Here is a 20,265-nt window from a genome sequence, read left to right as displayed (position 1 = left end):
TGATAGCAGTTGCAGCGGTCATGTTATATTTTTACGTACTATTATCTAGAGTGGTTTCCCCTCGTTAGGGGATCTAGACCAGGGGTCGGCAACCTTTTGAGATAGAAGAGCCAAAAGTTACCATTTACAAAATTTCCCAGCCTTCAAAGAGCCACTAACATATTTATTTCAACATTATGATGTTTGATTAGGATATATATAGGGCCCTATATATATATATATCAGTAGCGTACGCAGGGGGGGAGCAGGGGGAGCGGCCGCTCCCCCTCTGGCCATTTTCAGCAAAGTGGCGCCTTTTTGGAAACTTTTTAAACTTAAAGTTTTAAATAATGATATTTGTTAAAAACATATTTTTGGTCGGCACATCTATGTAAATCACAAGATTTCTTTTCATGCAGCAATTAAGCATTATTGTACCAGTCTAGTAGTGTCTACGTTTACAACACGTATTAACAGCTGCATCAGTTTGCCCTTCTGAAAATAACCATTACGATGCATTGCAATGTTTAAAAAACCTCTACGGGTAGAACCACTTTGCAAGAGGGGTGTTAAGTTTAAGGCAACTGTATAATGTATTTGCTTAGAAATAAAATAATTGAATTAGAAAATGTTATACATAAAACTTCACACATAATTACTTTATATATACAGTTTGAATCGTGTGATTAATTTTTTAAAAATTACAATACAGAAACAAATACAACTGATGTGGCACCTCTATTTAAATTTACTTATGAGCAAACTGCGTAGTGGTGGGGAAATTTTGACAAGGTCAACAACGTCATCACGATGAAGTAGTAGTATTCTTACAGTTTGGGCGATTGTGATTACGATTACAAATTATATGAAACAGTTACAACCCCCCTCCCCATGGACCCCTCTGTAAAAAAAATATATTGTCATAATACCTCTGCTACTTATTTAAATCTCTTAGTGTAATATATATTTGTGTAATATATATGTATGTTTAGAACAGTCATCTAAAAACTGACGCTCTGAGTTGGTTATCTACCCCCCCCACACACACACACACCTTACCTCACCACCACAATTGTGTAGAGCGACATTAATGTCACACCTAGGTATACACTGGGTTGGATAATTGACCTAAAGTGACCGGACAGTGGTGAATGAAATTGAGCCCACCCTCCACCCCAATCCACCACGAACTGATCTGTTAAGTACATGTAGAAAAACGCGTAATGATGTACCAAAGTACCATGCCGCCAGAAAATTACCTTTTTAAACGTAAAACTCTGTGAATATTGTTTTTGGAATTACCAGTAAAAAGGTGTGTGATCAATACAGTGATCTAACCCATAACTATCACTATGTTAAAAAATTATCTTTAAAGAACACAAAGAAGCAGTAGTTAATTAAAAATATATGATCTGAACTAAAAAGACCGATATTCAGTTAAATGTAGGCTGTTATTCAGAATGTATTCTCTTATATCGAAAAGCGTGTTTTTATACCAAATCTGATTTTAAAAACTTTCATTATGCTGTAATACTTTAGCATTTATGATAACGATATATTTAATTCTGATTATAGACAAAACATTTTGTAGACACGAATAGTGTTAAACAATTTGATTATATTCTAAAGTAATTATTGATTTGTTTTGACATTTATAATTAAAGGTGTAGATATATACATATTTATATTAAGAGAGTGATTATTTCCCCTATTTCACTTGTCTTAAAAAAAAAAAATTTACGAATTATTATGTGAGAAATTTTTTTTAAAAGAATTACAAAACAGATTGTGTTACGTTCATTGTTTTTGGTTGTAGTGTGCGTATATTTTTTTTTGTTTAGATTGATACAATTTTTGTTTTGTCGGCCTACATTGTGTTTTTTCTTATTTCTTCAGAGTGCTACTTTCAATTTATTTTACATCATAGCGAAGTAATGACATACAGCTAGTAATTATAAATATTTATATATATATATATATATATATATATATATATATATATATATATATATATATATATATATATATATATAATACACGTATATAGAACGTGTTAAAAAATCGGCGCCTTTTTTTGCTCTTTTCGCTCCCCCTACAACGAAAACCTGGATACGCCTCTGATATATATATATATATATATATATATATATATATATATATATATATATATATATATATATATATATATATATATATATATATATATCAGTAGCGTAGCGAGGGGGGGGGGGACGGGGGGTACATATGTCCCCGGGCGCCGACCTTAGGGGGCGCCAAAATGGGTTGGAAAAATAAAAATGAAAGCTTGAAGGGGGTGCAAATCGAAAGTTTGAGGAGGGGGGGGGCCTTGCAAATCGAAATCTTGAGGGGGGGTGCAAATCGAAAGTTTGTCCCCGGGCGCCGGGAAAGGTCGCCTCTGATATATATATATATATATATATATATATATATATATATATATATATATATATATATATATATAAAGCAATGTATGTATGTGTGTCTGTCTTTTATTTATTAATACACCTTTCATCCGATCGCCATGATACTTGAGAAAGTTGTTAAGAATAACCCTGGGGTTGTATCTGCGAAAATAAAATGTCAATATTGCCGGGGTGGAGCGCCGGCAGGAAGCAATTCGATTTATAAAAATAAAAGTCGATTGCCAAATGACACTGATCAACAGATCCCCATGAAACTTTGGGTGAGTTGATTAGAATACTCCAGGAGAGGTTTCTGCAAAAAGAATAATCGTTTTTTTTATTTCGCAAGGGTGGCTTCCCTGGAGGGTGCGGTATGTAAAAAAAGTCGGATGAGGTTAAACACCGCTAATCCAAGTGCCATGACACTTTGGAGAGTTTATGAGAATACTCCCGAGAAGATTTCTGCGAAAAAATAAACCGGGAGTGATCTCCCCTAAACTTTCTCGAATATTCTTATATAAAATAACAGGGGATGGGAACTCGGGCTATAGACATGATTTTTAATCCATTTTAAATACTTAAAGTTTTAAAAATAGAATAAAATCTCGTAGACAAATTAATTGCACACCAAGTGAACGCCAAATTTAAAAAGTGCATAATAGTGCGCAATATTATTAGTACTTTAAAAATTTACATTTGTTTTTTGAGAAATCAGAAGTAGCGTAAACTACTACTTCCGGTCAACGGAAATTACTCAAAATTTAACAGAAGGTAGAGAATTAGATCTTTTACTTACATGTGAAATTTCATTTATCTATCTGAAATAGTACTCAAGTTATAGGCTTTTGAAAAATTCAAAGTAGGAAAAGTACCACTTCCGGTTATCGGAAATCGCTCAAAAGTTGATACGGATCTACGATTTTGATAAAATACTTATATGTGAAATTTCATCAACCTAGCTGTAACGGTACTCAAGTTATCGTGTTTAAACACGGACACACAGACAGACAGACAGACAGACATACGGACAAGATTGCAAAATTATGTTTTTCCGTAGCAGCGAGGTGTAAAACGTCGAGATTTGTAAAAATCTCAATTTTTTTTTGCACGATTACAAGACTTTCTCTATACTTCGTATATACGAGAAAGTAAAAATGTCTTATGGGCAGCGCCCAGGAGGGTTCGATTTTCGTCAATACACGGTTTGGCGCTCAGAGTTCCAGAGCGGCTGTGTTAGCACTTGGCATCCGCGATATTCTTTGGATATAATGGGTTGCTATAGTCGCTCACAAATCGAATCAGGCGCGTCCACCGGCGTCCCCGCAGGGTTCGATTAGGCGCCCCGAGGGTGTTTCTGCGAGCACTACGCGCCTACATTAGTTCTAAGGAGCGCCATTCAATATTGTTAATTCGGAACACGACATTCGATGATTAAACCGAGCTAGGGGCTGTACGCGACGGCCCCGCGACAGTATAATCGGTTTCAAAAGAGCGCCATTTTTCGTCCCCAACACTTTGGTGATTAACGATGATATTAAATTGAGTGATAAAGTAACACTCAAGGCTTTCATACAGTGCACCCCATGGCGGTAGTGTAGGTAAACCCGTGCCCCGATAAATATGATCCAAGCACATGCATTGTTTGCATTTAAAATAACTCTGTTTTAGAAAACAAGGAAGTACATCAAAATTGGGTGTTACTAAATATTATAATAGAATAGAGAGTGTTTATTGTTTATATTTATTATTATATCGTTCATTATCGAGTGTTGCAGACTAAACATTTTATGAGTTTCAAGAATAAATTAAAATAGTTATTATGATTTGTGCATGGAGCTGAAGAGCCGTACCTTGACATCATAAGAGCCGCATGCGGTTCGCGAGCCGCAGGTTGCCGACCCCTGATCTAGATCTATCGGTTCCCAGAAAGAAGCGCAACGGGAAAAAGCGCAAAACATAAAGCACAACGGAAAAAAGCACAAACAGAAAATATAGTAAAACATGATTTAGTTCACAAATTATGATGATAATGAAATGCACAAAATATTGTAGGAGTTAAAAAAGATTTTACTTCTTAATTACAACTTGTAAATATATTATGTCTATGCTGAAATGCACAAAAAATAGCATTTAAAAACTTTCATTTTTATTTAATGATGTAAAATATATCAGTATTGCCTATCATTTCAATCATGGTCTTTTTTAGTGCATTTTTTACATGGCCCATTTTCCTATCAAAACCTTACTAACCTTCTTTTCCAAATGTCAATCTGAATTTCATTTCTTTCTGTAAGTTGACTAGGCACTTTCTAGAATCACTTGCAATTGTATCTAGCTAGATGAACTGGATATACCAGTTAATTAACTGAAGGTTGATATTAAGATTAATTCTCCAATCCTAATATAAAAGACCATGTGCGCTCTTCTCTCTCTCTGTCCGCAAAATATTTTCGCCGGAAATCACGTCAGAATCGGCAGCGATATATGGATACCTTTATACGGACTTTTGTTGAAAATAATATGGTAGATGTTTTAAATGTATAACCACAATTTTATTTAAAGAAGAAAAAAAAAAAAGGCGTATTCGAATGTAGAGAAACAGTATTATTTATGCAACCGGAAAAGTGTATAAACTTGGGACAAGAACGCATTTAACAATGACGTCGCTTATTGTTTACACTAAAAAAAGAGCACGAAACTGATGCCGTCATATTCCGAGTTTAGAATAAAATGAAATGAACTATTTCATTCAAATATGATTTAGAGCTATGTACGCTATGAAATGTCTACAATACGATTTTCTCGGCCTAAACGTAAAAAAAAAAATTATTTTATCTATTTGGATTCTAGATCTAGAGATTCTAGATCTAGATATTGATCTAGATTTAGATATTCTAGATCATCTAGATCTAGAGATTCTAGATCATATAGATCTAGATATTCTAGATCTAGATGATGTATAAAGCTAAGTTGTCGGGTACCCGATAAGGCACTTCCCGGCGCCGCAGGCGCTTCAAATTTGGCAGGATCTTGCCTTGGGGCGACAGAACACGGGGGCCGGTTGGCCGAAAAGTCTACGATGAGGGGGTCAAAACTGACCTCGACTGACCGGCGCATTATATGGGCGAATTAATTAAGCATTCAAATTCTCAATGTTTTCGAAAGCCTAAGCGAAGCTGGGCAGCATGCCTAGTATACCCATAACACAGAAGCAGTAATTTCTTTCATGGAGATATGAAATAGTTGGCAAAATTTGCTATCTTGCCGCCAGTAACATGAACTGTAGAAATGGTGTTTTAAAGCTGAACAAATTTTCAGGTACATTATATTATTAAAGTGTAGTCTAACATTTGTTGTTGACAGTGTGTCATCTGACTGGAACAGCATAACATTATGTTAACAGTTATCACCAGATTCCTATGCAGCGCAAGCTATATTTGAAAACTGGGAATCTTTTTGAAGATACTTTGTAAACACTGTGACTGAAAAATGTCAATATGTAGCCAATATTTGTGAAAGACACATTGAGTACAATGGCAATAATTCTAGAATCTAACTCAGTAAGGTAACTGGACTGAATTTGACAAACACCGGGGATGCCAAAAAATGAATTCAAATTCTATCTATATAAAAAGTAATGTATGTGTGTGTGTCTGTTTGTCTTTTCTATATATATATATGGTACATAAAAAAAATAAAAGTGAATTGAAGTGACACCGTTCACACATTAGCCATGAAACTTTGAGAAGATGTTCAGAATATTCATGGGGAGGTATCTGCGCAAAAAAAAAACATTTTCAAAGTCACAGGAGTGGCGCCCCGGCACGGCGCAATTTGTTTTCTCTCTATATACCGTATATAAAAATAAAAGTCGATTGCGGTTTCACACCATTTATCCGATCGCCATCAAACTTTGGGGAGTTAATTACAACACTTCAGGTGAGGTTTCTGTATAACAATTTTTGTTTAATTTTATAAAGTCGCCGCCAAGGGGTGGTGGGATTTTTCTCTATATCTAATATATAAAGCTCAGTTCTGTATGTAATGCATTTGTATGTCGTTGGAAGTGTACGAATTTAAAAGTTAGAAAATTATCGTGCGCATTTGTCTAAATTTATGAGCTAAAAAATTACTATTGAAAGTGTTGGGAAATAATTTTCATTTTTCAAATTATAGTAATAATTATCGGCATGTTCATTAAACACAAGTTTTAAAAAAAATATCATCTTTTACAAAAATTCTAATTATGTCTTTATTTAGTCCTATAGCACTTACTTCCCTTTGATAAATTAGGAAAAACACAATTACTTCCCTTTATAAAACCATTGCATTTTGTGGAAAAGTATTTACTTTTTAATTACTTTGTTTTGGTGTTGGGAAAAAAAATAATTACATAATTAGCGGGGATTGATCAAGTGCAAATGTTGTAGGTATTTTACGGATAAGCTTGGAGTATTAAAATTGTTCATCAAATTGAAACAGGCGCGTTCGTTTAAGTGAGTGCAAAAGACTATGAATAAGTTGGGGTACTATAGTCGTTCATTAAGCTAAAACAGGTGATTCCGCCCCGGGCGTTTATGTTCGCGTTAGTGTTTTCTTTGTGTTTAGGTGGGTTTGCGTTAGTGGTTGCGTTTTGATTTGGTTCGTTTTTGTTCTTTCTTTTTTCGTTTTTGTTTGTGTTTCTTTGTTTGGGTTTGTATTTGTGTTTTTGGTTGGTTTTGCGTTTGGATTTGGTTTGTTTTCGTTTGCTTTTTCGTTGTTTTTTTTTTTTGTTGGTATTGGTGTTTGTGGTTGGGTTTGTTGTTAGGTTTTTGTTTTCGTTTGCTTTTTTGTTTGTTTTTTCTTTGTGTTTGTATTGGTGTTTGTGGTTGTGGTTGGGTTTGTTGTTAGGTTTTTGTTTTCGTTTGTATTTGTAATTGTGTTAGCGTTATGTTTGCGTTTTGTTGTTTTGGTTGGTTGTGGTTTGGGTGGGCAATGCCGGGTTTAGGATGATTACTAAACACACAGGTAATGGTCTTTAACAGAAAGGTTTTTCACAGAAGCCAGAGCAGGGCCTGGCCGGGACGGCTAGTCTAATATATAAAGCTCAGTTCTGTATGTAATGCATTTGTATGTCGTTGGAATTGTACGAATTTAAGTGCTAGAAAATTATCGTGCGCATTTGTCTAAATTTATGAGCTAAAAAATTACCATTGAAAGTGTTGGGAAATCATTTTCATTTTTCAAATTACAGTAATAATTGTCGGCATGTTCATTAAACACAAGTTTAAAAAAAATATCATCTTTTACAAAAATTCTAAATATGTCTTTATTTAGTCCTATAGCACTTACTTCCCTTTGATAAATTAGGAAAACAAAATTACTTCCCTTTATAAAACCATTGCATTAGTCGAAAATAATTTACTTTTTAATTACTTTGTTTTGGTGTTGGGAAAAAAATAATAATTACATAATTAGCGGGGATTGATCAAGTGCAAATGTTGTAGGTATTTTACGGATAAGCTTGGAGTATTAAAATTGTTCATCAAATTGAAACAGGCGCGTTCGTTTAAGTGAGTGCAAAAGACTATGAATAAGTTGGGGTACTATAGTCGTTCATTAAGCTAAAACAGGTGATTCCGCCCCGGGCGTTTATGTTCGCGTTAGTGTTTTCTTTGTGTTTAGGTGGGTTTGCGTTAGTGGTTGCGTTTTGATTTGGTTCGTTTTTGTTCTTTCTTTTTTCGTTTTTGTTTGTGTTTCTTTGTTTGGGTTTGTATTTGTGTTTTTGGTTGGTTTTGCGTTTGGATTTGGTTTGTTTTCGTTTGCTTTTTCGTTGTTTTTTTTTTTTTGTTGGTATTGGTGTTTGTGGTTGGGTTTGTTGTTAGGTTTTTGTTTTCGTTTGCTTTTTTGTTTGTTTTTTCTTTGTGTTTGTATTGGTGTTTGTGGTTGTGGTTGGGTTTGTTGTTAGGTTTTTGTTTTCGTTTGTATTTGTAATTGTGTTAGCGTTATGTTTGCGTTTTGTTGTTTTGGTTGGTTGTGGTTTGGGTGGGCAATGCCGGGTTTAGGATGATTACTAAACACACAGGTAATGGTCTTTAACAGAAAGGTTTTTCACAGAAGCCAGAGCAGGGCCTGGCCGGGACGGCTAGTACGGTATATAAAATAAAAGACAATTGCGGTTCAACAGTTTATCCGGATGTCATAAAACTTTAGGGAGTTGATGAATACTCCCGAGAAAGTTTCTGGGGAAGGGGAATTCAGTTCAATTTCGCATGGCCATGCGTCTTAGAACATAGGATGGGTAACCCATTGATGAAACAATCTATATATATAATTCTCTTCTGCGAGACGCTAGAAAACAAGCTGTAAACGCGCTCCCTACCATCCACACCCCTTCATGGTCTTAGTGAGCTGTGGTTCACTCAATGTTTACCTTCGTGGGGTCGGGTTTAGTGACGGCTATTACGGGCAGATAATTTAGTTTGAACCGATTTTAAACGTTGGGGGGGGGGGGGGGAAGAAAGGGGGGGGGGGGTTATGGTCCTTAACGAGCTACTTATAGTGTTTTAAAGAAATATTTTTAGTGTAAGCGTTGGTACTGTCGAATTCACAAATTATGAATTACTGAAAAGTAGAAAAAAAAAACAACTAAATAGCGGTGTATGTTATGCCGCGGGCCGGTTCGTTCTTATATATTTCGTCAGACTTTCTTCTATCCCCGTGGCAACGCGCATAGACGGATACGCTAGTTTACAAATTTAAAAAAGTAATGGACCTAAGATTGAGCCCTGATAATTTCTATGTTGACAAACTTCTTTGAAGATATGCTGTTTAGGTGAAATACCTATTGCGATCTATTAGACAAGAAAGAGTGATTTAACCAGAGTTTGATAAAACTATAGAATTCGTTGTTATGATGTATAGTGTAATCAATAGAATCTATGACTTTTTTTTTTAAATCGACAGAGGTGCCACAATGTGGGTTTTAGTAAATAATTTTGATCTATCATCAGAGGCCTCGGACGGTGGCACCATTTAGGGGGGTGACACCAAGACGAAAAATTACAAAATATATAGAAGAAAAATGCTTTTTGCCTGTTCAGTTAATGAATAGAGTTAAAAAGTCCTAAGTAAACATTGACCATCTCGACAATAAATACACACACACTATTTCTCACACACATATAAATATATATATATATATATATATATATATATATACCCTTTTTAATTTTGGTGTGTAGGGGGGGGGGAGCTGTATGACAAGAGAATAAAGCTAGATTATCTTTTTCTTAGTAGTTTGACATGCATTGGTTAATATGCAGGTCTATTTATAATGTTTTGGAAAGGGAAGGTTTAGAAATTGGCCTGTAGTTATTTGGGTCTTGGATGTTAAACTTTATGTGTAGTGGTATAATCATTGAATACATGAAATGTTTTGGATAATAGCTTGGCTATGCAGAGATTTCTGGAGCTGAAATCTTCAATACTTTGTTAAATGTAATCAAATGAAGACAATGACTTTGTTTATATTATAATCAGCAACGGATAGCTTAACTTTATTTTTAGAAGATTATAATAGTTTTTCATAGAAGCCAAGTTATAGAAAGACTTTGTCGTGTTCAATAAACAAATGGAAATATTTCTATGCCATAATTTTAATTATTTTTTGAGAGCTTTTCGAAGATGAAAAGTGACAATGCATAATTTTTGTAAAATCCATGTTAGTAAAGCAAAAGAAATAGCAATGGATTTGAGATTATAAAACGTTAAAAACAAGATAAATTACTATCGTTAAAAACAAGGTAAATTAAAACAGAATCGATATATCAGTCATACCGCCTCTAAAAATACCTTATTTGTTCTCTCTCTCTCTCTCTCTCAATCAATTAATCAATCAATCAATTTATATATATGTAAATATACATATATATATATATCTATCTATCTATATATATAATATATATATCTATATATATATATATATATCTATATATCTATCTATATATATATATATATGTATATATATATGAAACTATTATATACATGTACAATTGTAGCCTATAAATAAAACGTTTTGACGTTGTAAATTGTTCACATTTATATATAAATATACAAGGTAATCTTAAAGTATGTGCTGTGATGATTAATGACATCAATTCTTACCTTGAAGTGCTTTTTTCTCTTGTGTGAATATTTATAAATTATTAATTAATTAATAATAATAATAATAATTAATTTATCAACCTTGCATTAACTTCATTCTTAGTGACACCATACAAATGAACTACAGGCTAATGTTTCAAATGGTTACAACAATAATCCTTAAAAATTTAAACACTTAAGTTAAAAAAAAAACATTGTATTTGCTTATCTTTAAAATGAAATGTTAAAATAACCAATAGACCTATTAATTTCTATCACAAAAATACTAGAATGATGAGGATTATAGGCCTATCCTGTATACGACACCTAATGACAGTGAGAACAATTTTAATGACAAATATCAAAGTCATATCTTCTGTCTCCACTGTGTGACCTGAGTGCGAAATTCATCATTTTATGTAAAGATTAAAGTTCCTTGTGAACAAGGTGGCTAATTTCCTGAATGAGACTTCTGATGTCGAGATAGAGAAGATTTCCTAGAAAACACTTTATGACACACATCACATACATGTGGACCACCTGAATGAGTCTTTTTATGCTTCAATAATACATCTTTCCGAGTATAGTTTTTATGACTAACATCACATTCATGTAGCCTAAGCCCTGAATGAGACTTTTGATGTCGATATAAATTAGACTTATTAACAAATTTTTTATGACACACATCACATTCATTAGGTCTTAATTGTAAATGAATATTTTTATGTTGAGAAAATTGAGTTTTTTGAAAAAACTCTTTATGGCAGACACCACATTTATATAGCTGAAGCCGAACATGAATTGTAATATGTTTAAATAAATTAGTCTTTTCAGTAAATTTTTTATGACATAAATCACATTCATATGGTATGTGTCCTAAATGTTTATTTTTATGTACTTCTAAATAACCTTTCTGACTTAACTTTTTATGACACACATTACATTCATGTGGTTTAATTCCAGAATGAATATTTTTGTGCATAATTAAACTATTCTTCTGAGCAAAGTTTTTATGACACATATCACATTCATATGGCCTAAGCCCAGAATGAGTCTTTTGATGTCTAGATAACTGGTACCTCTGAGCAAACATTTTATGGCACACATCACATTCATGTGGCTTTAGTCCTGAGTGAATAATTTTGTGTTTAGATAAACCAGACTGCCTGACAAACTTTTTATGACACACATCACATTCATATTGTTTCTCATGTAAATGAGTTTTTTTATGCTGACTTAAATGACATTTTAGATTGAAACTTTTTTGACAAACGTCACATTCATATGGCTTGAGATTAGAATGTATATTTTTATGGACAGATAACTGACTCTTCGTAGTGAACTTTTTATGACACAAATCACATTCATGTGGTCTTATTTGTGCATGAATATTTTTATGTTGAGATAAAATAAATTTACGATTAAAACTTTTATGACACACATCACATTCATATGGCTTATGTCCAGAGTGAATAATTTTGTGTGTATTTAAACTAGATTTATGAGCAAACTTTTTATGACACACATCACATTCATTGAATCTGTCTTCAGGATGTAATTTATGCAGACAAAACGTCTTGTTTATTTTCTTAAGCTGTTTTACATGACTGTTCATAGCACCTTGTTGCTGATGAAAATCATAACCATATGAATTCTTTCTTGTGTGAGTTTCCATATGTTGTGTAATATGATCAAAATGAGTAAAACTTTGACAACACATATCACACTTATAAGCCTTCAGTCCCTTATTCCTGAGGTCATACATTGTTGGAAAATTATCAATAACTTCTTTATGCAATTCCTTGAGTTCTTTTAAATCATGATGAAGATCTGATTTTAAAACTGTAAAATTTTCAATAAAAGCATCAGAATCTGATAAAAATTCAAGCTGTCTTTTAACATCTAAGCTATTTTCGTTTTCACCCTTAAATGATGAAAATGTTAAGATGTCCTTTTTCATAGCATCACACCTTAAAAGTTCTGTTGAAACATTTGGTTTCATATCTTTAGAATAAGAAAATGTTTCATCTGATTGTTGATCTTCTGAAGTTGAAAATGCAACTGTTTCATTTGATTTGTCTTCAAAAGGTGAAGATTGTGATGATATATTTTGTTTGATAACATTTGAAGTTGAAATCAATGTTGATAAATTTGGTTTCACATCTTCTAAAGTTGAAATTCCCAATGTTACATCTGATTTTAAATCTATCAATTTTATTTTTTGGTCACTTGATTCCTGTTTAACCACAAGTGCACTTTGCAAAGACATGGCTGATTTTCCCAGTCTTTTCTGCATAGACTTAAATGGATGGCTAAAAAAGAGAAAATAAAAACAGATATGAACAAAAAAATAAAATTATACTTTAAAACATTTTTTTCCCTTAAAATATCCATTTTAACACATCAACTTTCAGTAACTCTCTTCATAAGATGTGGTAAAAAAAAGTAAAGTTTCCCTTTCAAACCTGATGGTCTATGGGGTAAGTGAAGTAGAGTTCACTTGTTTCTGTGACCTCTGCATATCAAGAGATAGTGTGGTCAGCACTATGCCCAGCCGCCTTTACTTTCCCTAACATGAGTTAGGTACCCATCAAAGTTGGGTGGACTCAAGGACGGTCTACTGACTTAACCACGGATTCGAAATTGAGACTCACAGGTTAGCAGGCCAGCTCTCTACCACTAGGCCACTCCGTCCCATTGATGTGGAGAGGTCCATTAATATAGGCCTTAAAATTTTTTTAGTTTTAATAAAAAAAACTCTCTAGAAATTATTTAATACTTTAACAAGAATAATATTTTTAAAGTTTCAACTTTTCAGTAACTCTCTTCATAAGATGTGGAGAGGTCAATTAATTTGGCCTAAGACAAAATTTAGTAACTTTCCTTAAACAAATGTTGACACTCTGTATATTATAAAGTATGAACTCTAAAATAAATACCAATGTACCTAGCGATCTAAGGGAAAAAATCTAATGTGCAACGTTTATTTTGTCTGAACAGTGTTCTAAACATCTTATAATAGGATATATGTATTAAACAAGACTACTGCACAGCAGTGCAGCCTAGAGGGAACATAGCAAGTGATATTGTGTAATGTTTAAACAGCTCTCCTAAATCATCTAGATGTAGTTTTGTTTAAAGATTTAAATTTTGCCGAACATTTTTCCCCTTAATTTTGGGGTAGTTAGAATCAGGTTCTGGATGTAACTGTACAACTTGTTATAATGTACATTGTATTTAATTTTGTTATTGTACTAATACAAACAATTATATATATTATTGTATAGGCTTATGATCAGAGGCTGGGGTTTAAAGTAAAAAATTATTATATCAATCAGTAGGCCTATACCTAATTTTCTCCTGTTGTGGTATAGGGTTCAAAAACAGTTCAAAAATATTTGCTACAACCCTGCTTGCTTATCATAAAAGTACCAATTTATCTTTGGTACATGTATCTCTATAGAAGTGCTTATATCAGCCAACGATAGATATAATTTCAAATTCTCTCACTATATGTAGCTTGTATTTGTAGGCATACATATTTTTAGAATTTTTGTATGGAAGTGTTAGAATTTTTAAGAGGTTAGTTTTATTTTAAGTAATTTTTTCTAACATTGTGTGAAAGAATAGATAGTGTGGCTATTATCAAGTATTGTTTTATGTTTGCAAACCTGTCTTAATTGTATTTTTTAAAATTATATTGTGGCAAAAGGCATTAATATTATAATTTTTTAATAAATTATATCTTACTTAGTTTAGGGTTAGTGATTAGGCTAAGCCGCTAAAGGCTAGAGCTAGGTATAGATTTAGAAAATAATGTTAGGCATTGTTAGGCCATTTGTATTTGTCTTCAGAGCAAATAGTTAGCGTCAGATAATTTCTTAATATTTGTGTTGAGTTTGATATACATTAGTTACTGTAAACCATAGTTTATTTGACAGTTGAACAATAAATAAAGTCAAGTGCATTCGTGTTTTAACTTAATTTAAAATTTTATTGACTGAAAATTTGCAACAATTAAATATTAGTATATCTAAATAGTAATGATTTGTGTAGTAATTAATGTTTTATTAAGAAACACAGAAAAAAAAGCAGATTTGCATCAAGTAGATTCTAGATCTAGATCTAGTAAAATAAGATGATTAGATTTACTAAAGTCTAACGTAGTAAGAAGGAATAGATCAATGTTTAGAACTAGCAATAATTTCCACATACACTTAAAATAATTAGAAATACAAAATAATTAGCAAAACAGTATTTAAAATGCAACTAAAATCAATCTATGCATTTTTTCAAACTTTATGTATTAAAAAAATATGGTGCAAAATAAAATATAGTTTACAATACTTTCTGTGGTTTTCAAAATGGCATGACATAATACGCCATAGTTTTACTGTTTTTTAACGGTAAACGGAAAAAAAGTCACAGGAAAAAAAAACACAGAAAAAAAGTCACAGTATTTGCTAGGAAAAAAAGTCACAGAAAAAAAGTCACAAAGGAAAAATTTTATCGGAAAAAAAGTTACAGAAATAAAGTCACAGGAAAAAAGTCACAAAAATCTTTTTAGAAATCTTTTTATTAATTTGTTAAGAGTTGTAAAATTTTGTATGTTTATTGTTGTGGGTTGTATTTTTTATAGTATAAATTATTTATAGACGTTAAAAGACTTATGATTTATAACAATAGTAAGTAAAAATACTCTAAGATAATTAACACAACAATCTCAAATTTGTTACGTATTTAGTTAAATACGCGGTAGAAAAGTTAATTATAAAAGAAATTTAGGCACATTTTGCCGTAGGCTATTCATTGGTCGGCCTCTGATCAGTAGGCTTTGTCCGAACATATTTTGTGTTGTTGACGTTATGCGTCAAGGACAGCCTTTGAACCTTGTCGGCTTTCTGTTTTGATCCTAAGTTTTGTTATGTATTTCATTAAATTAGCCGTAGGCTATTCATTGGTCGGCCTCTGATCAGTAGGCTTTGTCCGAACATATTTTGTGTTGTTGAAGTTATGCGTCAAGGACAGCCTTCAACCTTGTCAGCTTTCTGTTTTGATCCTAAGTTTTGTTATGTAATGAGCGTGATAAATGTGGGCAGTAAAGGTGGTTGAACTAATCATAACTATTGTTGCGATGAGTTGAGGGCAGCAAGTCAGATGAACTTACCATTTCACGGTAATTTAATATTGGTATTTAAAAAAAAAACACGATGAAAAACGTGGACTTTGGAGAATTCTATTAAATGCTACTAATCTTAAGTTTAAAATAATTACAATCTACATACTTTATAATAAATATTTTTAGATGAATTATAAAAATTCATATGCGTATACAGCCTACACACATTACATTAAATTAATCCTAAGTTAATTTGCACTCTCTAAATATTTAATACATAAAAGTATTAACAAATATCATGCAAATATATATTTGTGAATTTTTTCCTGTGACTTTTTTTCCTGTGACTTTTTTTCTGTGACTTTTTTTCCTACAATCTTTTTAACTGCTATACCATTCCAGAAAAATGCTATATTGTGAGATTACGGTTACTAATACATTTAACTTAAATTTTACAGATCTATACTTTATTATGTAGAGTAGTGTCTTTGACTTTGTTTTCGTGTGTAGACTTAAGACTACTATAATATAGCTATACTATAGACTTTCAGCATTTTCTCTATTCTTCACTCCTATACTTATCACTTATAGTATTGAGTTAGAGCAGGGGTCTCCAAACTTTTCAGTCCGAGGGCCGCATTATCTATCAAATTTCAGCTCGGGGGCCAGTTTCTTCCAGGCATGTCTTTGATTTTTCTGGGCAAAGTTCCTCAGCCATCGCCAACAAACGATTTTTCCTTGGACAAAAAGATCTTCGCGGGCCGGATGACAGGACTTCGCGGGCCGCATGCAGCCCGCGGGCCATAGTTTGGAGACCCCTGAGTTAGAGCATAGACATAGATAGAGGAAATGCTGAAAGTGCTTAAATTCCCTCACATCCTGTCCAGGAAATAAACAATGATCATTTCCTCAATCTAGATCTAGGTACTAGATGAGTAGGCCCTTATTGCCCTATATAAAAAAATGGTAATCTATCGTTTTAGGTACGTAAAATTGCCCGCGACTAGTAATGTGAAAAACAGGTGACTCCTTAAATTTTAATAATTATTTAACATTTCGAGGAGGATTTATGTTTTGAAAAATACAAAAATGTTTCCATGTTTCATTTATATACCTGTTTTCAAACAATTGCATTAAAACTTTGCAATAATAAATGAAGACCAGCGATGTTTCCAACAGATGCCGAGATGGAACCATGCTCATTTACTATAGCAGCCATCTTGTTTAAGTTCTTTCTTTGTTAACTTATAGCACAAGATTCAGGGGAAGGCAACTCTTTTTACAAATGGCTGCTGTTTATATACTATTATATAGGAAATCTTGCTCACAAACACTGCTGTTTAAAGTTAATTTCTGGCCTATATTGATATATTTAGCCATTGATTTAGGTTTATTATTCATTTATCTATGATATTTGACACAAATATATCACAATATTCAATATACTTCTATTAAAGCCTTGACAGTGAGGTAACTTTTTCACACATTTCTAGTCGCTGGCGATTTTACGTACCCAAAACGATAGATTACCAAAAAAATATTGGCCTATATCTTATCAGACAAGAATTCTATATAACTATATAATTATAATTTTTTTTATAGGCCTATCTATTAAAAAAAATTATAGGCCCCTAACTATTAAATTTAATTAAATTCTATTATCTAGTCCTAGATCTAGATACTGGTAGTACCACTTGGTAGTAGTAGAGTAGTAGTAATACTAGTAAGTACTAAGTAGTAAGTAGTAGATCTAGTAGGTAGATCTAGGTAAGCCTACTGACTACTGAGGCCGGTAAAACTCCATTTCAGCGTATTTTATTCTCCGTTGCTTGTTTACCTCCAGTTGAGCGTATTTTATTATAACAACCGAAACACACCAAAACATTAGGAAAACACGATTTATTTTTTTGTATTGTATTTCTGTTTTCACAAATGAATAAAATGAATGTTTAAAAAACACGACTTATTTATTTGTATTGTATTTTTGTTTTAACAAATGAATAAAAAACAACAAAGAGACTGACTGAAGTGCTTTGTTTGTTGGTTACAAAAATAGAGATGCACACTTTGTACAATTAAGTGTTCCAATTTCAACTAAACTGAATAAAAGTATTAAAAGGCACAATGATGCTGCCGAAAGTGGGCCGAGGGGGGGGGGGGGGTGGAATTTGGTGAGGGATGGCTTGGAGTGTTAGAGAAAGTGTGACAACTCACGTTGTCATTTTAAAAAAAATAATGTTAGAGGTCGTCCATAAATGACGTCACACTCGTAGGGGGAGGGGGGGGGGGGTAATTTTGTGATGGTGTGTGAGGAGGGGGGGGGTTCAGATGGTGCTACGTCATTTTGGGGGGGGGGTCTTGTTTTTTGTGACGACACGCTTTTTTACGATTTTTACCTCCCCCTCCCCTCCGTTACACGTCGTCACAAAAAGTCAGACCCCCCCCCTAAAATGACGTCACACCTCAGCCTACAACCCTCCCCCCCCCCCTCAGAATTTCTGTTGAATTTTTCTTAAAACATCGATAATTTTTCCAAAATCTTGTCAGAACTCTGTCAACATAGAGTATTATGATCATTTCATATTACAATTTATTAAAACCGTTTTCTAAAACGCGAAATAACGGCTAAAACTTGTTTTTCTAACATTGCTTTTTATAATGCAAAAAAGGGACGTCACGCCATCTGAAACCCCACCCCCTGGCCCCCTCATCACACATCGTCACAAAATTGCTGACCCCCCCCTCTCCCATACGAGTGTGACGTCATTTATGGACGACCCCACATCAATTTTTTTTAAAAGTCAGAAATTTACTCATACAAAAAAGGGAAGGGTGGTAGATTTACTATGAATTTAAATAACATACAACTCTATAGTAATTTTTTTTTTCAGTTTTAGCAAAACTGTCAAATTTAAAAACACAGAGTTTGTACATTTATTGCATAAATACAAAAATATAAAACAGAATGATTAACAGTGTATCAGTTTCACCATGAGACAAATGCCTTTTTTTTAAAAAATACAATACAAATAAACAAGTCGTGTTTTTTTAAATATTCATTTTTATTCATTTGCTAAAACAAAAATACAATACAAAAATAAATCGTGTTTTCCTAATGTTTTGGTGTGTTTCGGTTGTTATAATAAAATACGCTCAACTGGAGGTAAACAAGCAATGGAGAATAAAATACGCTGAAATGGAGTTTTACCCTGAGGCCTACTCTTTTTAAATTTTAAATTAAAAAATTACACAAAAAAGCAAAAAAAAAATGAATGTCTGAGTCTGAAATCTGAATGTGGCTTCTCAATACTTCTCATTGATTTTGATACTAGATGTCTAGGTCTAGATCTAGAATTCTAGATCTACTTGATACGCTGAATAAATAAATTTAATTTTCTAAAGAAGAATCGACATTATTATTATTAAACGTTTTTTTTAGAATCTGTTGATACAGTTGCAGCGGTCATGTTATATTTTTACGTACTATTATCTAGAGTGGCTTCCCTCGTTAGGTCTAGATCTATCTAGATCTAGATCTAGTTGAATGTGCCGTATTTCTCAAAAAAGCGCCACACCAAAACGACGTGTTTAAGTGTAAGCGTCCCTTTATATTTTCTTTATGCGTTAACACAAAAAATGGAGAAAGTCAACTTCGGGAAACTAAATTTAGTTCAACTTGAAGAATAATGCCGAAAAGAGGAGCAAAAATTAGTGGAAGAAAAAGATTTCAAGTAGAAAGGTAAATAAGATCTATTTGTTGATTGGTTTTGCAAGTTAGGTTTCATTTTAATGGTGTAACGGTGTAAGGAAATTGAAAGGCGCGAAAAAAGCGAAATAGCGAGGCGGTAAACTGCGAGAAGGGCGTGAAAACCGTCGTAAAACGTCGGTCACGTGATATTTTTGCCTCGCATTTTACCACCACCCGATACTTACGCAGGGGGGGGGGGGGGGGGGGATGGTAGGATGCGAAGGGTGACCAGAAAGATGCGCAAAGGAAAAAAAGCGCAACGGAAAAAAGTGCAACGGAAAAAAGTGCAAAAAAAGCTCAACGGAAAAAAGCGCAAAGAGAAAAAAGCGCTCACAGAAAAACGCGCAAACAAAGAAAAAGCGCAAATAGAAAAAACGCAAACAGAAAAAAACGCACATAGAAAAAGCTTTTTCTGTTTGCGCTTTTTCCGTTGCGCTTCTTTCTGGGAACCGATGCGAAGCTATCTGCGAAAATACTACCGCGACCGATTTACAGCGATATTTTATGCAGACTTAAAAGACTTCCGATTTTTCCGTCGCTAGAAACTCTGATGATTTGTCAACTTAGCCATCTTTTGTGTAGACTTAGAATACCACCTTGTTCGAAACCGCCCGAAATACCGCCGACGATAGATCAACTTATTTCTTTTGTGTAGAACACCGAGGCCGCCTGCCGCGACAAATATATACTGTATTGTTGCAAATACATTTTGTTTTATTAGTATATTACTTAGCACAGGGGTGGGCGCTTGTTTTGGCTTGAGGGCCACTCAAATGGTAGAGGGTTTAAATGGAGGGCCGCACCGTTTAAAATGATTATGTTTTGTTTCGTGATGTCGTTTCAGATTGTACTCCTTAAATACGGCAATTGTT

General features: G+C 33.3%; 1 protein-coding gene across 1 annotated transcript; it reads right to left on the bottom strand.

Annotated features, from left to right (window-relative positions):
• Positions 1–10,977: 10,977 nt before the first annotated feature.
• Positions 10,978–18,971, bottom strand: LOC131943259 (zinc finger protein 883). Its single transcript, XM_059303277.1, has 2 exons — positions 18,956–18,971; positions 10,978–12,838 (listed from the first exon to the last, which is right to left on the bottom strand). The coding sequence occupies exon 2, from the start codon at positions 12,820–12,822 to the stop codon at positions 10,978–10,980; it is 1,845 nt and encodes a 614-aa protein (XP_059159260.1). The 5' UTR covers positions 12,823–12,838; positions 18,956–18,971.
• Positions 18,972–20,265: the final 1,294 nt, after the last annotated feature.

The sequence above is a fragment of the Physella acuta genome, unplaced genomic scaffold (genome assembly GCF_028476545.2).
Source record: "Physella acuta isolate Inbredline_101_S28 unplaced genomic scaffold, ASM2847654v3 ptg000450l, whole genome shotgun sequence".
Lineage (NCBI taxonomy): Eukaryota > Metazoa > Mollusca > Gastropoda > Physidae > Physella > Physella acuta.
This window is presented reverse-complemented; position numbering and strand designations above follow the sequence as displayed.